The sequence below is a fragment of the Haemaphysalis longicornis genome, unplaced genomic scaffold (assembly GCF_048455015.1).
Source record: "Haemaphysalis longicornis isolate Haplotype H1 unplaced genomic scaffold, Haemaphysalis longicornis Haplotype H1 scaffold_6, whole genome shotgun sequence".
Lineage (NCBI taxonomy): Eukaryota > Metazoa > Arthropoda > Arachnida > Ixodida > Ixodidae > Haemaphysalis > Haemaphysalis longicornis.
In genome coordinates, this window is record NW_027526407.1 from 42,870,828 (window position 1) to 42,896,024 (window position 25,197).

At 47.0% G+C, this 25,197-nt stretch overlaps 1 protein-coding gene across 1 annotated transcript in view; it reads left to right on the plus strand.

Moving 5' to 3' along the window:
• Nucleotides 1-2,925: 2,925 nt before the first annotated feature.
• Amon (prohormone processing protease amontillado) overlaps nucleotides 2,926-25,197 on the plus strand; it is a 227,402-nt gene continuing 205,130 nt past the window's right edge. The window contains exon 1 of the mRNA XM_077674113.1: nucleotides 2,926-3,128. Coding sequence (XP_077530239.1) covers nucleotides 2,952-3,128 — 177 coding nt within the window. The 5' untranslated portion in view covers nucleotides 2,926-2,951. The remainder of the gene's footprint in view (nucleotides 3,129-25,197) is intronic.

A 25,197-nucleotide genomic window follows, 5' to 3' on the forward strand; every position in this document is an offset into this window, starting at 1 on the left:
GGTAAACAAATGTCACGTGACGCGGTTCGACCAATGGCCGCTGTCGGCGACATACAACAATGACAGAAAAAAGTGCCGATACTCTGAAACCTGATTTTGTTGTTCTAGCTCTAGCTGACTAAAGGCAGGCCTAGTCAGCGTGTTGTGGCCTTCGATTTACGAGCGTCTGTTAGAAGCATTTACTAAGCCTACCTGAATAATTTGAGCATGATAATTACATAATTAGCCCTAAGGCGAGTAGCATGGTGTGTCCCCCCTAAATATCCGCTTTGTGTAGCGACGCAAACGCGGGTATGTCCCCGCATGGTGTTAGTAGCGCCATCGCGCGGCATCCACTGAAACCTTCGGTCACACACCGCTGCCCACACCATCATTCTCAGGATTAAAACTGGGTCGGCAAGAACACCACACTTTCGCGCTGCAAGATACGGCAGTCTAGATTATCCCGGGTGTTCACGGTGCTCAGCCAATACCGACACTACACGTATCCTGTAAAACTGCCCTCGCTTTGACAACTGTCGACAATCAACCCTCAAAAACGTAGGATTTGGCAAGCCCGCCCAGCCTTAATGATTGGCTTTACCCAACTCTTCTCGATCGGAGCGAAGAACGGCGCCTGCTCACCGCTATACGAAACTTCCTCGTGACATCTGGCCTCCAACATTTATTAGATGCGACGCATCTCTTGCTCTGAGGCATGTCCCTCCTGCGCCGTCGTCGCGCCGTCCGTCCGCATCCCTAATCCGTTCTTCTCTCCCACAGCTGTGTGCAACACTCTCACTCCGGCTCATTAGCATACCACAGCTGGTGCGCTTGTTTGGGCGCGCTTCGATGCGTAACGCTACATTAACAACGGCTCCGGCGCGCGCAAGTGCGCGCATGCGCGACTCTCCTCCATTGTCTCCTCTCCTTCAAGCGCTGTGAATATAAAGCAGGTATCGCGCTGCGGCGGTTCAGTCAAGCGCTCGCTCTCGCACTTGACGTGACCTTGCTTGACTACTTCGTGCTTGACTTGATTCTTCCGACGAAGACGTGATGGAAGCGACGGTCCCTTCAGTGAGTGGTGTGACACAACAATTACGCCCATCGTCCCGCGTATAGGAACACCCGCATGTGATGGAAGTGCATCATACGCGTTCACAACACGTTTCACGCGATTTAGAGAATCAACCCAACGGAAACACCAATTGAACCCCCCGATGCGTCGCATCACACCACGGTTTCCTCGCGGGAAGATGGGCGTAATTTTTTTCCTTTAGTTTCGCACCCCACTGGATGTATCAAATGTTTCCCCAATTCCCATTACCTAATCCCTCTCTCCCAGCCGCCGAAATTCGCGAAAGCGTAACACGACGTCCTTGTATCCCTTGTACATAAAATAAATGCGTGTTACGTACCACCACCACCAACAACAGAGCGCACGCAAGCAGTGCGAATGCACGTGTGTGCTGACCTGACATTAGCGATAACGTTATTCTTTTAGCTAATACGCCGTCTACCAGTATTCGCATATTGACGTACCATGAGCTGAATTTGCTTGACACGGCATGACCTTCAGCGTTGCAGCTACGAAACATTAAACCCAGATATAGGCATAACAAGGGAAATTAACCAATGCTCTCTGTCATGGTAATGGTGACAAAAAGAAAAGGACGCAAAGGGAAAATGGTGGTGGTAAGGAGGGGACACACTCAGCGATCGATTCCTAAAACTTTCGAAATCGCTATATTATGACGGGTGCTTAGGTGTTCTCGCAACCTTCTAACGCTGCAAGCATTACTGGCCTACACCGGGATTTCTAGGTCTATAACCAGCATAACAAGTGTTATCGGGCTCCTCGGTGACGTCACAAACAGTACTTTCCTTACACTACTGTGCTTTCAGCAAGAAGTCGGCCTGCGTTCTTCCCTCTCAAGAATCTCGTGTGACATTTCCAGCATCGAGTAGCTGTATTGCCACGAAGCATGCAGATTATTCCACATATTTTATAGTCATCCTGATCTTACTCATTTCTTCTTTTTTTTGCTTAGTGTTTGTCCACAGTTCAGACTTAAACCGTAGTACTGCTTCAAGTGCAAACCGAGGGAAATATAAGAAGAGAAAAAAACAGCCAAGAGGAATTTTAAAAACCTCGAAATGTGCCCTACAGTAATATATCCACGCTGAAAACTGGATGGAACAATCGACTACGTGCTAAAGCCGCCTAATCTTTCATGGGTGAAAGGTAACCGGCTCGTTCACAGCCTCCATACTCATGTCACAATCTCAGAAGATTTCAGCTCGTAAATGTTCGATTCAGGCAGTGACCGCATGAAGCAAGGCATCACGTTGCGCGCATCCCTTGGCCTGCCTTTCAGGTTCCAATAAAATCCTCCGCCTCCCCTTGCCGTCTCCTCCTTAAACATCGCCCGCGCTCAGCACAAAAGAAGCGCTGCGACGTCGCGCGGTGCATCGACGAGGTGAACGTGTATCATATCGCGTCGTACTTGTTCCCGGCCCATCTAGTGAACCGTCGCAAGAGGAGGAGGCGTCGCTAACATCGCGTGCCCCCTTGTCAGCAACGAGGCGCCTTTTTCTTACCGCTCAAACCACGGGGACCAATTAGCGGACAGACTCGAACCTCGCTCCTACCTCCCCCTTTCCCCGTCCCCCCTCCGCTCCCTTCACTGCGAGCAAGCATGGCCACAGATCAAACACAAAGACACATCCGCCGTAGGCGAGCTGGACAACCAGCGCCGACTATTCATTACAGAACCCGTCCCTTCCCTTTCTAGGCGGCACAAAAACCAATCGATAGGGTTCGGCCCGCAAGCCCTTGCCCGCGGTGTCCCGAACGACGTCACCTTGACGTCACCGCTGCCTGCGCATGCGCCGTGCTAGGGTTCCCTCTATTGATCCGCGTTCGGCCGCGTAGTCTGCCATCTTCCCGCCCGCCGGAGAACGGAGCGGGCATGGCGTCGGCACTGCGGCTCCTAGTCCTGCTCGCGTGCGGCCTCGGGCCCGTGGTCCGCGCCATAGAGCCCCGGGAAGTCTTCACCAACTCCTTCCTGGTCCGGCTAAGGGGGGACCACAACCCCGGCGCGGCGGGGGCCGTCGCCAAGCGCAACGGATTCCACAGCCTCGGCCCGGTGAGTACGCCGAACACACGGTGCCTGGTCGCCCGGAACCGCCGCGACACCAGGAGCACGTCCCAAACATACTGGGCACGCCGCGCACGTAGGCCAACATCTGGAGTGGTCCGCAAGCTTTGCTCAGAGGTCGTTCGGTGTTGTCGCAGTAGCACCTTGCAGCTGACACTGTCGGAGTCGGACTTCGCGGTGGAATTTAGCGCTCTAGTGGAGAAGTGTCGGTTCTGAAAACACAGTCTCCGAGGCGGTATTGCTACATCTACTCGGGTGCGCTTGGCAGTACTGTCAACTCCTCTTAAAATATCTTTATCTGCAGTACTTAAAATATAATTGGCAATGCCTGCCATCGGACACCAGTACTGTCTACTAACGGGAACCATGTGAAGTCATAGAACACAGACTAGGATGCGAGTTTTAAACACTTCTCCGGACACATATGCCTGGAAATTGTCAGAGGCCTCACGATGGTGACGTCAGGAATGGGAGCAGTTTCTAATGTTATTTTCCGCCCGGACGTTGGCTGACAAAGTGACGGAACGTTAATGCTTCAGAATTTAAGTCGAATGATAGCGTCAAAGTTATGACCGATGAATTTGTGACATGATGGCGGTGTCTACCCACTGAAGCCCTCTTTGTGGCATGCCATCCCAAATTCTGAAAGCGTGATGTAGAAAGTGTGGCAACAAAGAGCAAAAGAGGATGCTCATAACAATTTTAGCACATTTTCATCCAAATGACTCAAACTATGCATTACTTTATCAAATCTTGCCACACGGAAAGAACTTTTCAAGCAACGCGTCTGTTGTGGAATAGTTTGGAGAAGCAGTAAACTTTTAAATGACTATTTTGATCTTCGCACACGCTGAATCAAAATGTAGAAATATTTCCATTGCATTTGGACAAAGCGCGGACATCGCAATATGGACACAAATAAAATCAGTCTCGTCAATTCGGTGGTCACCCATCTCCGTTAGCCGCAGCGATTGTGTGACGGACAAACATATGTCGTGCATTCATATTTTCTTATAACTCATAGTTGCTTTATCTGTGGACTATACTAAAGAAGGCGTGACCATGGTCCAGGGCTGATTTGTTTTATTAGAGAAAGAGTTAAGTTCATCAGCATCGGGATACCACAGTGACATCTTTCGGTAAGGTTAGTGTGACAGGAAAAAACACAACATGTTGCAAGTTTCTGCGCGTGCGCTGTCATCCTTGAACTTTCGGCACCTTCGTGGACCCATAATCACTACGGGCGTGGCGGACCAGTCCCCCAATTTGATAGGAACGTGCCGATGTAGTAATTTGAGCGGGAATCCTTCACTGCCAACCGCGGCTTCCCAAAACAATAACAAAAGCGAGAGAGAGAGAGAGAGAGAAAAACAAACGTTTATTATAATCATCCCCGAGAGGTGGAGTCCTTAGTTCAGGACTCCGTGAGATGTGCCCGGCTGGTACAACACTACAAGCACGCGTGAAGTCGGGATGTATTTTTTCTTGATCATTGATCTTCTACATTGTTTATCCTGTAATCTTCAAGTCTGCTCCACGTTTACAAACCTCTGTTCCCTAAGCTGCCATTTCTGTTGGAAAGAAGCAGAACACCCTGCAAACAGTTTTTGTTGTTGTTCTTAACTTTGCCTGGTAACTTAGTACCGGCCGTCGTGACAACAACCACGGCGGTGGCAGTTCGCCTGATATATTTAGAATTGGCCCTTCGGGTTACCCAGGACTGCTCCCCAGCAGCATCGTACTTTTCCCCGTGAAATTTTTATTTCGAGATCGGTCCGAAACTGACCATGAACTGCCACAGAGTGGCACCCTGAGGAGACCCGTCGACGAGTTAATTAACCACTTCGTTTGGCAAGTTTCGACTACAACTCCTCGAAAAAACATTTCCGAACGCAACGAAGCAGTGAAAATTGTGTTAAAAGTGGTGTACCGGAGGCCTACATGAATGCGATACAGAAAAAACTGGACACAAGTATCTGCACGCCCCGCAGAATCATGCGAAGACCCTGATGCGCGGTCAGTGCAAATAAAACTGGAAACAACACTTTATGAAAATAACACTGCACAATTGAACGATGTTTGACTCGATTTGTTGTTTTTAAATGCATGTACAATGAGTCCGGCCAGGTTTTAGCTCGTGTAATTAGACAGTAAAAAACAGAAAAAAAAAGCGATACAAACGTGCAAGCCCTTTCTTACATAGCATCGAGAGGATGATACATCGCCATGCATCGACGGGGCTGCATCTCATGCTGCACAGAGTCCAACGCTTTCGTCCTGCAGTTCGTTCATTACCTTCTACTCTTGGGATGTTTCAAGTGACGATTACGCGGATAGGGCTTGATCTATTTTTCACGTCCGTAAACAAACACTCCCGAAGCACCACGTGTATTTGAAGCGCGCAACGCTGGAAAACGAACATACCGGTCTGTGTGCCGTCAATAACACCAAATTAACAACCGTTGGAAAAGTTGTTTGACCTTCAAACTTACACGTCTCAACAGTCGGATATGCATCAGGATTAGATTAGTTAACCGTAGGCGCAGTCTAAAACCACAACAGGAATACCGCAAAAACTTAACAAGAATTCCTGTCGTACTACAAAAAACTTTGTTGTGACAACATAAGTCTTGTTACGACAAAGCCATCTGTTGTTACGATACACATTTCTGTCGTAACGACAAAATCAACTTTCTCAACGACAAACATTCCTGTAGTCAAAACAGAACTGCCATTTAAACTACTCTTCACAATGGCATTACATTCAAACCATGTTCAACTAGTGGTGGAACATCAGGATCACGACAAGACAGAAATTCGGCACGACTTAACATCAAACTTAGGACAGGAATACGACACACGACAGAACACCAGAATCACGACACAACAAGAATACGGCAAGATGACAGTACGACACGTGAATATACGACACAACTACGGACATTTTTCTTGTCGTTTTCGACTGGGAATTTTCGTCAAGCTTATACGTCTCATCACACGGACATACATCGTGACTATGTTGGTTATTTACAGGCACCATTTTTAAGATCATAACTGTCAAAATAAAAGTATGTGCGTATGTGTCTTTCTGAGAGATGACCGCCATCAACGGTCAAGAGGAATATAAAGTTCGCTGATACCTTTCACCTAAATTCCGTGTCCCCTCTACGTCGTCTGCTCAAAAGCTTCGGTGTTCATGCACCTTCCCAGCATGAAGTTGTTTGTAGTGTTTGTGTGATTCTATTTTGTGGAAACATGCCAGAATTTGCAGTGCCTATTGAAAAGGGAACTAACGCTCCAAATCGAGGCCCACTTTTCCTTAGTTTTCTTCTGGCAAAGTCAACCGTTTGGTTAACGTGCGTTTGGGAGCAGACGTAATACTCCGGTGAAGGCGAGGAAATTTCACGCAACCCCTAGCAAAACAAGAAAGCACATAAAGCAATATCTTTTGAAGGATTCGACCGATCTCGTTGTCGTACCAGTTTACTACCCGAGTGCTTCACTAGCGAGCAAAATGTGCAACATGTTAGCGAAAAATGTTGCGGTGGGAAATGAAACGCCTCTAAATAAAAACCATAAAGACAACAGATGTAGTTTCTTGGTATCGCTGTAGCCGCAAACAGGTTTGAAAGATTCTTCCACGAAAGCATGCCATGTTTCGTTGTAGAGTAGAGGACAAGCGGTTGAAAAGCAACAGTTAGATATAGTATTATATGTCTAGTATCTAGAATCCAAAGAGCACGGCTCTTAGTTTTTGGATTATGTACAGTCTTCATCAAATTTCCCAGGCCCCTTTAGATCTTCCCATGTGACAGAGAATTTAAAGTCAGAGCTTTATTGTCGGCCGTGAACAAATTAGTTTATGCCACTAACAAATAAAAGTACCTTAGCCCTCTTTCCGTCAAAAAATGATTTGCATGGACACAACACTTTAATCCTACAAACTATTCACGGTTCACAAACCTTCGGCGTAACCTGTAAATGTTTAACAGAAAAACCCGTGTGGTTTGCCTTTGACGGGCTGAAGGTGTTGTCTGAGTTAACCAATGTTTAACCCGCCGCGATGGCTCAGTGGCTAAGGCGTTGTACTGCTCAGCACGAGGACGCGGGTTCGATTCCCGGCCGTGGCGGTCGCTTTTCTGATGGAGGCGAAAAGCAAAAACACCTGTCTGTCCGAGATTTCGGCGCACGTTAAAGATCCCCAGGTGGTCAAAATTAATCTGGAGCCCTCCACTACGGCGCGCTTCATGACGCCTGCGTTGCGTCGGCGCGTTAAACCCTACAAACATAACCAATGTTTGCAAGTACGAACTCTGTCCCAATTACATGGGAAGGTTTATTCCGTACATATAACTCTGTGTTCACACTCAATGGTTTTGAAGGAGTGCTTTCTGTGACGTAACCGTCCTTATGCGCTAAAATTGCCTAAAAAGGGTGCAAAAAGCACCCTACACGGTTCGTCAAAACTTGTTACGCGTACAAGATTAAGTAGATGCAGTTGAAAATGGGTATACAGATGTGAAATAAGTACTCCGGAGTTTTGTTACAAGACAAATTGGCAATAAGGAGCTTGCCCATTAAGTAAGAACGATCTTCATATGCGGATAGGGCACTTACCTCAATCGGCGCGCCTCCTTCCGCCAGACAAGGAGCGAAAAACGTTGATGACACTGTACAAGGTGAAATTACAGGAGTGTCACTCATCGCGCTGGCGTCGTGAAATTTAATACCTTCACGCTACGCAAGTGTTTTCTTCTCTTATAAAGATATAATACAGCGTATCTAAAGCAACCACGCACGCTGCCCACGCATTCAGTGGGGCTTACCCGAGGCAAACGCATATAGCAAGATGCTTCGATGCGTCGAAGAATAAGTGTTCTAATCGGGGGGGCGACGTTCAGAGAGGAAAGCCTTCCGCGGATTTATCCTCAAGTACATACTTCGGCATGCCATTAACGTTTACGTAATAGATATTTCAAAAAGAAGCTTTATACGCCTACGCGAAGGAAAAATCCCAGTCCCGTGTAGGCAGGAAACTTTTCGGTGCAAACCCGGATGCGCATGCGCGGAAACCCGGTTGGAGAGGAGTTAAAAGTAAGGGGAGGAAGATTGGATTTGTTTGTAGATGACGTAGCTACACTCTCGAATCTGGAAAAGGCGCATCGGGTGGAGAGAAAAAGAGTCTCTCTCGGAACAGAGCACATGCGCGGCAAGCTACCGAGTGAAACACAGCTCTAGAAAAAAACCGCGGGCAGGCGCGGTTGCAATGGCAAACATCGGCAGACGTGGCGATTGTAAACACCGACTGCACGTTAGAGCTTCGCTGCCTGGTTAACCGTTTGTACGGAGTGCATGGCACCATTTTTTTTTCTTCCACTCCCTGCCCTTCGAAAGACTCTTCTACCCGTCATTTCTACGCGTTCCAAATCTACATCGATCCAAATCTACATGAAGGGAATATACGGCTTCCAGAAGCCCTAGGATTTAAGGGTAGCACAGAGGAAGTTAACTTCAAGGCTGTCGAGGGGACGGAAAGAAGACTAGAATGCTGGTGGACGAAAAGCAGAGAGGGGAATATTGCCTAGGACAGTTACCACCTGTAACGGGAAAACAAAAGTATTCTGTGCCTAATAAGCTTTTTGTGCCTGCCCTAAGCAGCGCTAGTACCAAACCAAGAGTTGAAAACATGAGTATATTAGTCCTTTTTGGTAAGATTACATCTCATCACCCCGCTACAAAGGGGAAATCAACAGCAATCATCATCGTTATCAGCAGCAGCAATGCATATTGAAAGTGTGCAGACGTTTTCGGTGGAGCTTGTTTTCCGTTGTATATTACGTGCGATCGTCTGTTTACGCTACAGCCACGTTGTCGGTGCGTGAAGACTTCTATTTGGTCGTACCAAGTAGCCCGCGTTTACATGGCAACGACAGTAGCGCAACGAAGCCAGTTTCTGCCACGTCGAGGTCATGTAAACGGCAGGATTTGGTCACTTCACCAACAGGTTTGGACGCGCTGCCTTGCCTAGCGATGCGCTTCTGTCGCAGCCATGTAACCGCGTCTGTGGATGAACAGGGATATATCTTTGAGGAATTGGACATTAACCTGAAAGCATCAGCAATTAATTGACAGGAATGAGTGAATAATTGACAGTGATAAAAGACAGTAATCAGTAATGAATCACTCCTTAATTGACAGTAGTAAATGACAGTAATCGGTAACAGATCAGTAATAAATGACAGTGATCAGTAATTAAGTGATAGGTATGATCGGTCACTTCTCGCGCGGACAACCCGCAGTGTCGCTCAAGCCGGTATTGGAATGAAAGGCTAAGGTAACACACCAGTAAGGAAACTAACACTGTGGAAGGTAAATGCGCAATGGTTTATTAGTGTTTAAGTCTGCGCGTTGGCAGTGTTTCCTCCTGGCTCATAAAGCTGTAGTTGGGGCACGAAAATGAGGACCACCTCACACGGGAAATCACCGAGGCAGAACAAGTTTGTAAAAACGCAGTACACGGGCATTGTAGTTCAGCCTAAGCGGAACGTTGAGATAACGAGCTTGTCTATGTACGCGCGCACCGCCTTTTTTATACGCGAAATGTGTCTTGCCGAGCTTCTGCATGTCTTGTTTTTTTCTTGGCATCAGTATTCTGGAGCATGTTTTTGCGAACAGTTGTCAGTTCCTGGAAGACTGTTGCTTTTCGACTATCCCAAAAACCACGACCACGAAAGCGAGACCTTTCCAAATTACTACCTCTGCTGAAGGTCTGATAAATGTCAACTCTGTTTAGCGAAAAGGAAACCGCAAACATATTTGAGTAGCAACATTCCTACATAACTAAGAATACGAGCGTTCTTTTATTTAAAAATACTCCTTAGACTGGTGTTTGCGCCAGAGAATTAAGAAACAGGTTTGAAAAGCGTAGCTTAAAAGGCGATCTGGAAGAACAACAAGAAAAGTTAGCGAACAAGACTGTGCAATCGCGATGTAGGCCCGGGCACCATCAAAATTATATTTAAGCAGTTCGAAACGCCTAGATGTGGTCAGCTCTGTCTGGTTTTCGTTTTATTAAGCAAAAAAAGAAGAAAATAAACGAACGCTTGACAATGGTCTGCCAACTTGAGCTATCTCCTTACGTGGCTCATGTCGCCGCTGCTCTGTCTTCTACTTGTCAATGCGTACTTATGCGCTTGGTCCAAGGTAGCCAGGGCCTTATATGAAACTGTGCGAAACACGCTAACAGTACTCATATCACAGACTTGTTTTATAAAACTGGACTAACGATAACTCACAGGAAATGTCCCTGCGCCATTGATTAATTAAATTATTCGCATCTGAAAGCTTCCCACTGGGGCTACAGATAAACGAATAAATTTAAAGAAATGTTAAATAAACATGCTGAACGCGTTCTTTTCAGCATAGGTAATGAAACACTGGAACAAGTAGAATAATATAACTACCTTGGCCAGATAATCAGTGGAGGAGGAGGAGTGCCTTTAATTAATCAGTGCTGATCCCAAGGGCTGATCCGAAATGCCTCGTACGCCTCGCATGTTGTCTCTGCGCACATGCACCTTTGTGAGACAGATTATTTGTTGGGCTTCGTCATTCACCGAATTCGCACACTTGATCCCTTCAATAGAGTCATTATGAAGCATTGTGGTGAAGACGCCCTACGGGGACTTGGAGTGCAAGCTGCAATGAATTCATTCAAAATGGACCTAATTTTGCTTCAATAATAAACGTTTTGGGCACGAAGCCCCGCAAGCCGTAGGGAATCATAACCGCTCCGTATTAATTACGTTTTGCCAGAAGTGGAATACGGCAGCCTCCGCAAGTGCAACGCGTGCCTCATCTAGAAGGTTTCTGTGCACACAATTTCCACGCAACTTCTACATAACGTCTGCTGAAAATAGGGCGTAATATTTTGCAACTTCCACTTTTGACCTCCACGGTTTGTGGAAAAACAAAGAAGTCGATTTGTACAGAAATATTATAGCTGGTACAAAATATTCAATTCTAAAGTGTATTGGTCAACATCCTGTTTTTTAACCTATTCCTTTCCAATTTATGAACTTGTTTATTAATATCTTTTTACAGCGGCACATGGGGCGGCTGATGGAGCGGATAAACTTTCTGCCCAGCATCTCCACATATGGGCTCTACATTCAACGAAGCCCCGTATCATTCGTTTCTTTTGAGCATAACCTCATCATACTTCGAAGAGTTCATGAAGGGCTTGTTCGGTTCGGAAGAACAAGCACTCAGTAACTTGCTCGGCTTCATTCGAGCTACGGAAGACATTTCCTTAACAAAAAACGCAAGAATTACCCAAAAAAAAAAAAACCTGGGCAATCTCTACTAACGCGAAACCTGCGGAGGAGCGAAGCATGCAGTGTATAAGTGTAGTCTTGGAGCCTTGGCGCTTTTGCCAACGGAGATGAAATCGCTGGGGGGAGGGGGGGGGGGGGTAGAGGTATACAGCTGTGCTGCAAAAGGGTCGCGTCTTTGAAGCACGAAGTTTTCTAACGCGAGGCGTGAACGAGTGTCCCGGTGTTTTTTTAGTACGCGTTACGTTCTAGCGCGAGGCGTAAACGAGTTTCCCGGTGTTTTAGTTCTGTGACTACAGTGATTACATGAGACGACGATTACGACGACGACAGGAGACGCCAACAGCCCAAGCCTCTAAGGAGCTTAGCCCCTAAATCTTTCGTTTCACCCTACAGTGACGTAACACGGGCCGGCACTAGAACCACAGTTACCAGTGTGTTAACTGGAGGTTGCATTCAAGCGACCCGATCAAACTGAATAGAGGCTTTTTCACAACCGCCCAGTGATTTTTCTTGGCGGTGGGTCACTCAGGCGTCCGCCAATCACACAAACAAGTTTCTGTGGCGTCCCAGAGGAATCGTCGGAAATTGGTTGGTGAATCGACACTGCTTCTTATGTTCCCTTTACTATCTTGATTACTTGTTTCACGTTTTCTTTAAAATTTGCGTCATTGATATCACGAAAACGGAGTCCTTTCATTGAACAAATCCTGTATTTGATCTTCAAGGCCCCTTCAAAGAAAGGCGATGTACATCGCAATTCAAGCGCGGCGTGCAATGTTTCTCCTCGCGTTGCAACCGGCAACCTTGGTCGACTTGGTGATACACGAGGAGGATTTGTACAGCGCAACCGAAGCATGACGATAGGAACGACGCAGTCTAAATAAAGGCTATAGAGTTGTTTTCCCCTTTTCGTCCGGTTGCACTGATTTATTTTTCCTCCGTACGTTTCCATTCAAAACACATTCGAATCTCATCGTATCAGTTCGCCTTCTAAAATAAATAAGTATCCAGGAATGGACAAGAAATTTGAAAGACGGCGTCCTCGTTCACGTATTCATATATATCGTCTTCTGAAAGTCACTCACCTGTAGCTGAGATTGGACTTTCTTGAATCCCAGTGTTTTTCAGGGACGAGTACGCTGAAACGGAGCTCTTGACTCGCGTTTGCGATACAAAGCACGGAGTAAGACGTATAACTAAGTTAAGAACGTTTGGTGGAAAGAAGCAGCTCGCTTCGAACGTGAAACGACGGCCCTGAAATTGAGTCCCGTACTGAAGCGACGAGATGCGCGGACTTCTGCGAGTTCCCCTATTCACGCTCTGGGAGCACGGATCCAATTACATGTGATCGGTTGTTCGGTAGCCTTTCAAGGCTGCAGCAACAAAAGTGCGGCGCCATGGCCCGTGCGAAGGAAAAAAAAAAACAAGGAAAACGTATTCCGACTAACAAATGTGTTCTACAACTTCACTCTGTGATGTCGTCTTCGAAACTGGAGCGCAGGGAATACTCTTCAGGGACGACTTCGCCCCTGGAAGGGCACAAAATTAAATTGGTGGAAGATGCATTGGTGGATATTCAAGTATGCGTGGACATTTCTTCCCTCTCTCTCTCTCGGGAACTTTAGGCTTAGCTCGATACACACGTCTTCCTCCGGCTTTAGAATCCCACAACACGGCGTTCCTCGAACATTTTTAAGGGTGGAAAAACTGCGCGGGAGAGACAAGACAATAAGAAAGGGACAGGACGAGCGCAGACTCACAACTAGCTTTATTGAAAAAAACGAACATGAATATCTACAATCTATTTGACATGCGCACAAAGCAGCCAGTTTTTTTCTTCTTTCCCTTTTTCTGTATCAATGCACCATCCTGTTCAAAAATTCAAACTCACTTCCGTACAACAAAACAGAAGGTTCGGTGACACAATTTTCATGGTTTTTACGGATAAAAGAGGACGACTCGCCCGCGGCTTCTGCTCAGCACATTCGTGTCGTTCAACAGCGGCTGACACGGCTTGTCTTCACAGGCAATACAATGGTGTGGAAGATGAGACCCTGTTTTGTTTTTCATTGATAGCTAGTGTTCCCTCAAACGGTCATTGACAAAGCCGCCAGTCTGGCCCACATATACCTTCCCGCACGTGATCGGTGTAGGGTATACAACCCCAGTAGCGCATTGCATAAACTGTGCAGCATGCTTCTTTAGGCATGCTGTGGCCTTGTTTGATCCTTTGAGGATCTTGGGGCACAAGCTGGCCAACTTGCGAGGGGCAGAAAACACCACGTAAAAACATCCGTAAAACCCATGGAAATTGTGTGAGCAAACCTTCTGTTATGTTGTACGGAAGTAAGTTTGAATTTTGAACAGGATGGTGCATTGATAGAGAAAAAAAGGGAAAGGGGGAAAAACTGGCTGCTTTGTGCGCATGTGCGATAGAAGTTATATATTCATGTTGGTTTTTTTTTTTTTTTTTCAATAAAGCTTGTTGTGAGTCTCCGCCCGTCCTCTCCCTTCCTTATTGTCCCGTCTCTCATGCGCAGTTGTTCCACCCTTCAAAATGCAATACCAACTATCCCAACAACACGCTGTTCCTAGCACACCCGTCGCACGCCGTGCCAACCGCACTTTGCGCTCAAACCGTCTCAATGCTCACGTTTGCTCGCTTCAGCAAAGGCAATGGCTGCCTCTGGCTCCTTTTGTTCTCCAGCAGTATCGGAAATTTTGTGGCCCTCCTTCCCATTTTGTCCTGATTTGTGCCTACTCAGCCCAACACTCGCTTCACACTTCGTTTTACGCTGGGACGTCTGGCAACGGCCGCCTCAGATGATGAAGAGCCGCCATCGCGAGCAGCAAGGCCGCAGCTGCGCGAACGCCGCGCCGCCGCTGCCAGCTCGGCATGACGTCCCCCCTCTCCGCACGCACCCTGTCGTTCTCTGTCCACGGATCGACGGCGAAGACGTTTGCCGACATGCGCGAGCTGTTGCTCACGCGGTAATAATCTCGATATAGTATTGGAGTGCGGCGATACCAACTTGTATTCGGCTTCAGAGCTTCGCTCGCATCCCTAATCCATGTTATATTTTATGTAAGGACTTGGGAACGGCAGCAACAACCAAATACTACGCCCGCAAAAAGAGGCGGAAGGAACTTCATGCGCCCCAAATAAGTTCAGACCCGCACCGTTATGGGAACGCCAATGTGCTGGATATAACGAGCACGATGAATGACGCGCATAAAACATGCACGGCGCTGGTTCAGTGCCTAGGGCGTTGCGATGCCTCTCGGGCGCCTTTTCCTGTCGCGGTGGAAGTTTTGCTGATGGAGAACGCGAAAACGAGAACTCCCAGGCGTACGTGCGCTAAATATCCCCCGGCGGTTTAAATTATTCAGCAGGCAATCCCCAACGGCGCGCCTCGTTGCCCAGTTATAGCGTCGTCGAACGAAAACACCGATATAAACGTTATTTTACGGTCAAGTAATCAGTGCGCTGTGCACAAGTATACCTCGGGGCTCAATCAGTTTTCATTTATTTCCTTTCCGATTATCTGTGACTGTGTCCTGTACGTTTTGCTGTACTTCCCTGATTGGACGACTGTGGTTCTGGTTTTTACATCATGTGCACGCCTTTAGTTGTATAGGCCAGGCAAACCTTCGGCTCACGTGGATCTGCGAGACAACTGGGAGGGAGACGATACTGCATAAGCCCTGGTTATTTCGAAGTCCTCGGGTCAGTAAACTGGACTCGTTGTAAGCAATATTTTTTTAAAATCGGATATGCTTTGCTCTCAATGCACTGCCGTGGGGGCCATGCAAATACTTTGAATAGAGCGGAATTTTGGATGGAGCGATTTCATTATAACAAGAGTTTAATGTTGCCTCAAATTTTATGTCCCCTTCTTTCTCACACAAAGCTGGCTTTTTGCGTTCGGCAGCGTTTATAGGACAATTCCACGCTTCCGCCTTTTGCGGCATGTTGTTCTCGCTCCTTTGGAGTCAGATGCACAGAGCCCCTTCTTTATGTGTGTACTTTTCTTAATATTGCTATGAATGGGTGGGCGGTGGTTGAAGGAAACATACTTCCTGGGGGCCTCGTTTTTCTTTTCGCCGCGTTGTATATTGAGATGAATTACCTGCGCGCCCAATCCTGCACTACGGTTCTTTACTTTCCCCTTGTTTCTTGCTGCACATTTTTGTACCTTCTGGAAATCATGTGTCCACGTGCTCAAAGCGCTCCCTACGAGCCTTTATATACCCTGCATTCGACCCCTTGTTTTTGTGGTGAACGAATTTAAACGAGAGCCCAAATCAATTCAAAGCGAAGCTCGATTGCTCTTACGTCCACTTGAGTTATACTTATCAGGGCATCACAGAAAATATTGATGGCATTGTAATTCAGGAGCGCAGATTTACAGTGCACGACATTGCTTATACCGCAGGCGTCTCTATTGAGTTACTGCACAAAATCCCGCAAGATACATAACTTGTGTACATATGAGTGCCACGACTTGGCGTGGGCTTTTCGCCCACGCCAAAGGACGTTTTCAGATTTTTCTGGAAATGCTCAATCACCAACAGCCAGACTCTTTCTGCTGATTTGTAACCATGGCCGAAACAGGAATCCACTACTACATTTCCCGAATCATCGAAGCACCAGTCAAAGTGGACAGCATAAGGTGTAAGCGCTCCCTATATAGGAAGGACAATTTCAACATCCTTGGATGCAATGGCCCAGGGACTTGCGAACTAAGATCTTACATCGCAATACGTCCGCAAAATACGTAATTATTAATCCAAACAACATTTATTTCTGCTCTTACTTTTTCAGAGAAGTTGTCTATAGGCGTTGCCAATAGTGGATTAATACTGGTCAGCATGCGCACTGTTGCACCTAGACCACGTGGCTAGAGGAGTGTATAAATGTACAAGGCGAGGTGTAACAAAATTCCGTTGATAGTATCAGCGCTTGTGCTTCGTCTTTCGTCTTTGTATGTGTCCTGAGTTACATTTAGGCATTTAATCAATTATGATCCAACTAGCTCAGATTCTGCCTATTCCAATAGCGGTCTCACGTTCTAAATACGGTAAAATAGCACTGCCGGAACCAAACAGGCTGGAACAGTGATGTCTTGAAATTGTGAATACAGTATGTCATATATTATCTTTTTTTTATTTTCCTATGTAAATGCAAACCCTTTTCACGGTAAGCCCTGATTATAACGAAATTGCTTTTTTTAGGAGCCTCGCTTTATGCTATGTTTTTGCAGTTCAACTGCTGTGTCCGGAGAGCAAATAACCACCGCTTTTATTAAAGTACCGCTTATAAGGAGTTCAGCTTCCAGTCCCGTATGCTTCTTTATAACGAAAGTTTACTGTATCGGGGAGCGCAGGAGGCCAATGACGCGATTGAAGGTATTTGACCAGAGAGTCGTCAAGCAGTTTTCCTACGCACGTCTTCGAGACGTTCGCGCGGCGCTTTCGTGGAAATGTCAGACGTGCAGATCGTGTTTTTACGAGCTTAAAACGCCAGGAAAGGTCGCATCAATGTTTGTTCTGCGTTTCCGCGCGCGTGCTCCGCCTTATAATTTCCAACCACGGCATTTTAGCTCGCCCAGTGCACGTCTACGTGGAGCTTGTCTCCCTTCCGGAGTGCTTACACATTTTTTCCGTAACGCTGTGTTTTGATAGGACATTAGCACTTTCCTCAAAACGCTTGTTCGGATTTGCGTCGGCGAAGTATTCGGTACGGATGCGATCCTTACGCGGGATTACATTACTTGCATTTGTTAAGAGTTGTCTCATCTTAGTGTTAGCATCATGTTTTTCCATTGGTTATCAAAATAATATTCCCGAAGTGCTGCAATCTTGATTTTTTTTTATTTAAAGTATCAACGCTTGTAGCTGATATTACAGGAATCAGAGAGAGAAATGCGGGTTTTTATTGCGAAAGCAGCTCCTACCTAGCTAAAGAAGAAATTCCTGGTAGGTGGTGAAAATAACAAAACTTCGTTTTCTTTCAATCCCCGTGGCGTTGCAGTAAAGTAATCCCCTCAGCCCGGCACGTGGAATTGATTGCCGTTTTGTAACTATGTCCCCTTGAAAAAAACGCAGCGCGCAGGAGTGATCTCAGGACAGTCCAGGGAAAGAATTAGACGTGGATTGCGCAAGACGGCAGCTGTGCAGGATCGTTTACACATCCTTTGGCCTTCCAGAGCGCAGCCGACGGTTCATGACGGTAGCGATTATGATAAATCTGATGAATCCTTATTCGTGGCAACTTAGACGAATCATGTGAATTACTAGAGGAAAGTGTACACGGCACACCACCGCTGATTCGGAGTTCGTTTCAGGATTAACTGAAATTCACCGCAATCGGGCATCGTTCCTAATACGCAGTAGAGATAATTAGTCACTGTCTCTTGAGGCCATGATCGAGTAGTTGTAGTAGTAGTAAACTCTATTCAGAACAAAGCTGTCGTGGAAAATAATAGAGTTAAGAGTGGAATCCTATTTCCAGTACTCCAGTGGCGAACGCCTCTAACTTAGCTCTTTCCAGCAGTTCTCGCTGGCGGAAGAGTTCCGAGCTGGACATTGTCGCTTCCCAGGAAGGCAACGTGTTGATATTAATACATGATTGTGGAGATGATGATGAATGTGACTCCCTTGAAGCTTTTGGTACATACCCACACGCGGCATTGGCCCGGGCAAGGTAATGGTATTGCAAATTTAAGAAAATGCATATCGGTGTCATCTTGTTCGACGCGTGTTAGAATGATAGCGACTACGACAACGATGATGATGATTTCGATTATGGTGGTGGGAATGATCCCGCGCGGATGCTGCTGCCGCCGACTTTATCGGTTCAGTAGGCTGGCCGAGGACCTAAACGCAAAGAATCTTTCACTGAAATCATCGCCTTATAAAGAAAAAAGGCACCAGAATCACTAATTGGCACCGTAGCAACCGTCGGCGTCGTCGCCATTACCGATGCGGCGCAGTAAGCAGCATCACAAAGTTGCCAAAGCTGTTGACGAAGACACCACCACGTAGACACCTTCGAAGGGCCCCGTAGATACACGTCCCGAAGCATTTCAAAGGTTTAATTGTTAGACGAAGCGTTGCAAGCAATTCGTTCACGCGAGATGCAGACTATCACAGTAACCGGATTTCACGAGAAGGAATGTGCGCCCACAGGAAACACTTCCCTCTTTTACTTCATGCAACGAACAGCCTACGATATTTCGTTCCGAGATAGGTAGAAGCTATTGCCACTTCCGGTGGGGTGCGGAAAGTTAATTAAACGTGTTGATATGTCGCGTCCTGCCCCTTACCAGGCCTCAAACACTACCAAGCCACCCTCGTTTACGGAAATAATTGGTAGAAGTGAGCAACACAACATTTTTCAGCAAAAAAATTATGGTTCTTACAAACAATTCGGCACCACCGGGGTTCGAATCCAGGAAGTTCGTGCCAAAACCAGGTATTCTACCCCCAGGTTACTGACGCCAAATAGTTCGGTTCGTTTAGCAGCTGCTAAAAACAATAGAGGAAGGGATTTGAATGAAACCCGTAGATCGCGTATGGTGCGTACGAGAAGTGGCGATCTTGTACCCACAAGGGAACAGAATCTCGCCTTCGTCTTGTTATGAAACACGCGTGACAGAATGCGTGCACTGATCAGGTAATTTGGAGGGGCGTAGAAGCCGACATTGGGCGCCTCGAAGTTATTCTTCAGCAAACACAAACATATACTGTAGTGAATATGGCCGCATGAAAAGCTCGTAAATCTGACATCTTTGCTTCCACCACCCATAAAAGTTGGTGTAGTTTTGCAGTTGATTGATTTGATTGATTGATTGATTGATTGATTGATTGATTGATTGATTGATTGATTGATTGATTGATTGATTGATTGATTGATTTATTGATTGATTGATTGATTGATTGATTGCAGGGTTTAACGCGCCGACGCAACGCAGACGATGAGGCACGCCGTAGTGGAGGGCTCCGGATTAATTTTACCTACCTGGGGATCTTTAACGTGCGCCAAAATCTCGAACACACGAAGCGTTTTTGCACTGACCGCCGGCAATGGTTTAATATTTTCGTAGCGTGTGTATCTCAATGCTTGTCTATCATCGGTATTTCACCGAATGCTGACGATAACTGGGCGACGAGTCTTTACTAATAAAAAAAATTAAGATTTCTTGATTTGTACCGAGGTTTTTGGACCTGTGGTGACAGAAAATTGCCCGTGGCTAGAAAATCTTGCCGCGACTGGAAATAAAAACATTAACAAATCATGACGTTACCGCTCCAGATTCTATCCTTCGGCAACGTGACGCTGGCACATACCCGCCCGGCATGTTAAATGGCAACGCCAGTGCCTTACTAATGCATCTAAAGGGCCATCCACTCCTGTTGAGCACACATGAACTATGTCCATGCTTGAAATTCTTTGCGCTAAAACTTTACCACCTCTTCCTAAGGAAAGTTGAGAGTAGCGCGAAAGGTTTCTCACATCAAATTTGCGTCAAAACTGGGTCCAACCTTCGCTGAAAGTGCGTCCGATCGATCGTTAAACCTACAAAGACCCAATTCGCGAACGATTGACTAACTTGCGCGACGATTTTTCCCGCACTAAGTAAAGGCATATAAACGACCTAAATTGATACCGGTACATAGAATATCAGATAAAGGTACACAAGCTTCTTCATGATAGACGGGCGTATTGTGTTATTCAGAATTCTTATTTGCGATTTTCAAGTAACCTATTTGCCACAACGAAAGCCCGGTTTCACGCACGCGCCGAGGGTCCAGAGACCTTATCAGACCTTTTCGGTCGACCAACCGGTCCCACAAATAAAGCTTTCGCCTTAAAAACGTAAATAGTCCGTCTGTGAAATCGCTTTGCGAAGCCTACCGTATGTTCCAGACTGCAACATGCATGTACAAAGGTTGATGAGGCGTAGACAGTAGAGGGTAAGGGCGAAAGTGTGTACGACGACCTGGCATTAGGCCTAACCTCAATATTTGACGTCTAACGTCGTCAAACAGTACTAGCAGCTCTATTTACAATGAATATGGACTCGTTTCGCACTTCGTAAAGCTCGACGTTAAGGTTACCTAACATTTGGGAGTTTCAGCTGACCGTTTTCCACGGTTCGCTCCGCTCCGATAGCAAGCGGGAGCGCTACGGCGCATGCGTGCGCGCTTGGCCGCGAACGGCATTGGCTCCGGTTGCGCCGAGGGAGCCGCCGATGCAGGAGCGGACCGTCGAACACGGTCAGTAAAACTCTCTATTAGGCCGAGCGTTCCGTTCGCGGGGACGCGAGGGCGTGAAATATCGTCCTCACACAACCACCATGTCGCATGGCTGTTATTTAACAAGTGTCGCTGCAACTGGAGTCGCCTTGGGAGGCGTTGTGGTACAGCTAAGGCTGAAAGTTGGGCTAGTTGGTTTTGATTCGGATATATATTAACACCGACCACATTCATGCGTATAGCATGTTCCCCTGTCACGTGTTTCAAGTAAAAACTGTCACTGGAGGTTTATATAGCGATAGGGCTGTGTGCATTTTTCAAGCATAGCTCTCTATGCCTCACTGACGGCGTTGACGTCCGAGTGGAACTCAATGCAGGAAAGTTCACTTTACAGAATGAGTTTCACAAAGGGTACATCAATAATACACCACATAACACGAAAATGCGATGTATTCGCACACCTAACAAACCTCTTGTAATCCGCAAAATAGAGTTGGCAGTGCACACGGTTAGTGATGATGATCAAGAAGCACATTCTGTCAGCTGGGTTGCACGTTGATTTTAGACAATGGCTGAGTTGAAGGAGACTTGGACTTGTTTTGACTTGGACTTCGACTTGGAGAAGATTGGCAGTACAGATGTTGGACTTTGGATTTGATTCACGTTGCATAGGAGAAAGTTTCGCTTTTTAACCGTCTTTCTCTGAAGAAATGGGCTTTGGTTTGTTTTTTTTTGTTTTTTCTTCGGTGTGTTGATTTCGCTCGTTATGTGTATTCAAGATTCGGTGGGTTCTTTGAAAGGCCTGTTTTGTTCCCCCCGGATGTGTTTCAATGGAACGTCTAGAGCAGCCTTAGCTCAGCTGCGTGGTTGTGAGCTTCCCTTTCATCGCGCTTATCGGGCTTTCGAGAACGTGCTAACGAAATCGCCGCGTGTTGACCGTGCGCGTTGATTGGAAGAGCGGTGTTAGCGCCCCGCGCTCTTGACCTCGGTCCGGGCTCTCGTGGGAGCCTCTATTGTCCCCTCCCGAAAGCAGCGCCGGGAATGCATCTTATCGCTCCACAGATGTTGCCTGTTTAATGAACGCTGGGTAACAGCTGTCCACCAAACGCATTCTTCGCCGGCGAAATTTGTTTAGCTGAATACGCCGTGGAACTCGTTAAGATTATCTCGCAGTAAAGCGTAGAGTTAGATGGCGAGTTCGGCTAGTTGTACGCGGTATAGCGTGGTGTAGAACTCCAAACAGCGCTACAGGGGGTATTCTGCACCACACAGGCATTAAAATATTTCACAAAGAACTTCGGCTACGTCCTCATCGCTCCCCTCCCCAAGCATGGCCGTTGGGTCTTTAATCCTCTCCAATGAAGGCTTAAATCAGCCAATCAATCAATCACTCGGACAGGGCACATAAGCGCTGGTCTCGTGTTACAAGTTGTACATCTGGAAACGTGTCACACTTGGACAAAAGTTCCGCATTTGACTCAATATTCTTAATAAGCTTACACAAAACGCCATGACCGATTCAAACGGACTCGGGAACGAAGCGAGGATTAGCAAGTGTTGCATTAGATGTATGCGTAATGTACCGTGAGAATAATAGAGGCCTGATGGCAACCCGCCGCGGTGGCTCAGTGGCTAAGGCGTTGTACGTCTGATCACGAGGTCACGGGTTCGATTCCCGGCCACGGCGGCCGCTTTCTGAAGGAAGCGAAAAGCAAAAACGCCCGTGTGTAAGAGATTTCGGCGCACGTTACAGATCCCCAGGTGGTCAAAATTAATCCGGAGCCCTCCACTACGGCGCGCCTCATCGCCTGCGTTGCGTCGGCGCGTTAAACCATACAATCAGTCAATCAATCAATTCACCAATAGTTGAATCGTGATCAAAGTCTGTGTTCGGTAAAATTTCTCTTGAGACATTAAACAGCGCTGAGATAAGAAAATGCGATTGCTTCGTAATTTTTAAGCATGCTTCCAATATTTCACCAGCTCGGAAATGACGGATAGAATATTTCTATATTCCTGCGCTTCTGCAGCTTTCGAAATGCCGCAAGCTTCTGTTTTGGGAATATCGTTCTAAAAGATTTTATTTTATTTTCCTAAGGCGAGCACAGGTGTGCGTTTTGCAAATGGCGTTTCTTCATGAGAATATCGATCAACGCAGTGTTATCCATGGTTTTATTTTCAGTTTTCTAGCGTTAGGGGCGTACGTGTTTGAAATCTGTTGTAAAAACTGGGCGTGGATTGTGGCGGCAGCTAACGACAATGAGCTCTCGTTAAACTGGAATTGCTCAATCTACAGTTTCGAAACCATCGACAGAACGGAGAGTTTGTTTTACTGACGCCTTCACTATCCCGTCTGCGTGATTGGAATTGATTCGCGGTTGAGCATAAATATACCGCAGCGCAAAAGATAGCACACTTAATATGGTTAACCTCTTGCAAAAATGTCTACAATAGCAAAAATGGCGCCATTACTCGGAAAGATTCCAAGTAAGGCTCTTGGCGCACCATTCCCCAGCTTTTCTTTTATTTTTTTGGAGTTTTTGTGCCATCAGCAATAAACCGACACTATCAGCCTTATCTTGAGGTTATGCGCCAACGAAATATGCACCAAGCATTCATACTGAATGTCGAAGAGGTGCGCGCTCGCAAATGATGCAGTGCTGTTGATTTTACCGTTGGCTACAGTCCCCCAGCTACTCAGTACAAGCAGCGGCAAAAAGAAAGCGTCCGCTGCCGCAGCAGCTCCCCGACATACAAGGGAAGTAGCCCAGCTTCTGAAATGGAATAAACTAGCGGAGAATACGCTGATGTTTTCGTCGTAAATGACGTTGCACAACCGGGGTATGTTCACGCACGAAGCAGCGGAGACGAATCGATGTCATCAAAGTCACTGCAAGTGTTCAATGTTCAGAGGAGCGGCGTGCGTTTAAATGAACTTCGGACACCCGAACTCTCGCAGCTGTTAAAACAATGCAATAAATACGCGTTAAGATTGCGTTGTGTGAGCTCACCAGCGTTGTTTTCCACGCAGGCCGCTGGTGCCTGCGAATTACCTTGCTTCGGAGAGTCGTTGGTCAAGCCACTTGAAGCCTAGGACGCTGCGTGGGTGCCTCCGCGATCGGCTACCGGCGGCGCCAACGGCACGCCGTCGGCAGCCGATTGCGGAAGCTGCGCGTTGCGAAGTTTAATTAGGAGTCCTGCCACCAGATGTCCTTTCAATTAAAGGTCTACGCGCGGCGCCATGGCGCCACCAACTCTACTTAAAAGATTTTTTTCGCCACTGTGTCCACACCTAAAAGTGTATCTTACACCATGCCCTACAGCCAGAGGAGAGGGAGGAGAGGGAGCATCCCGACGTGAGCGTTTAGCTGCCGATTCATTTGCGGAAACCGTAGAACTTACGCGGCGACGGCGCTGCCGTTCTTCGGCGAGCGCCCGTTGACGTTCGAGCCGACGCAAGAGAACCGCAGCTTCGCTCTATGACCAAATTTCACACTGGGTGGAACTGGGTTTAGTTTTTTTATTTTTCTTGCGCACTACCAATAACTATTTTGGAACAGTATTAATCGGTTAAAATGAAATGAAGGAGAAAGGGCGGAAAGGCCGGCAGGTTGAAATGATGTTTAGGTATACAAGGTGTATACACGTTTTCTTTGGTGTATACAGGTATACACGCTATATGAGGCAACCGAGACATCCACAGCTTCGCTGTAAAGAATCCCGCAATCACAATCTGAAACACAAAGAAAAAATCGTGAAAAGGCCTGCATTTGCACAACAATGAACTATTCATAAAGTTAACTCATTTAATAGTTTTAATATTGTAAATAAACGTTAGCAAAATATTCAAAATGAAGCGAAGCGACATAAGAATACTTACGCATTAGGGGAGAATTCTCGGAATGTGCGCACGTCTTCCCCGTGAGCCCGGCCAACGCGGGAGGGCTTCTACCGAGCCGAGCTGCACACCACCTCCGCAAAGTCGTTCCCGCCCAGTCCCCACCATTCCCCAAAATAAATGATTTCACGTGGCCCAGATTGCGGCCCCGACGATGGTCTACCTGTCTGGAGCACTCAAGCGTCACCCGCGACTTGCGCAACAGGCATTCCTTTTCCGTCCACGCAACGCGCCCTGAAGCCGGCTTTAGTGCCGAGAACGCGTCCCGAGCTGGCATCTATTATGTAGAACGCCACGAAGCTCCTTTTGTGTACCTTGCATGGCCACTGCAGCTTCCTTGAGCCGAGGCCGCTCTGCACTCTGAGTAAACAGTGGCTGGACAAGCCGATGGTGAAGGCGAACGAAGTTTATCCGTAGCTGATCCGTCAGCTACCTGACAGCTTGATACCAGGACAATGTCCATGAATGCCCTGGCTATTCTACTCACGTAGTGGCCGAAAGGAAATCTGTTATGCACACTGAGGGCACGGGATAATGATGGTGGTGGTGGGGTGTGGTGATT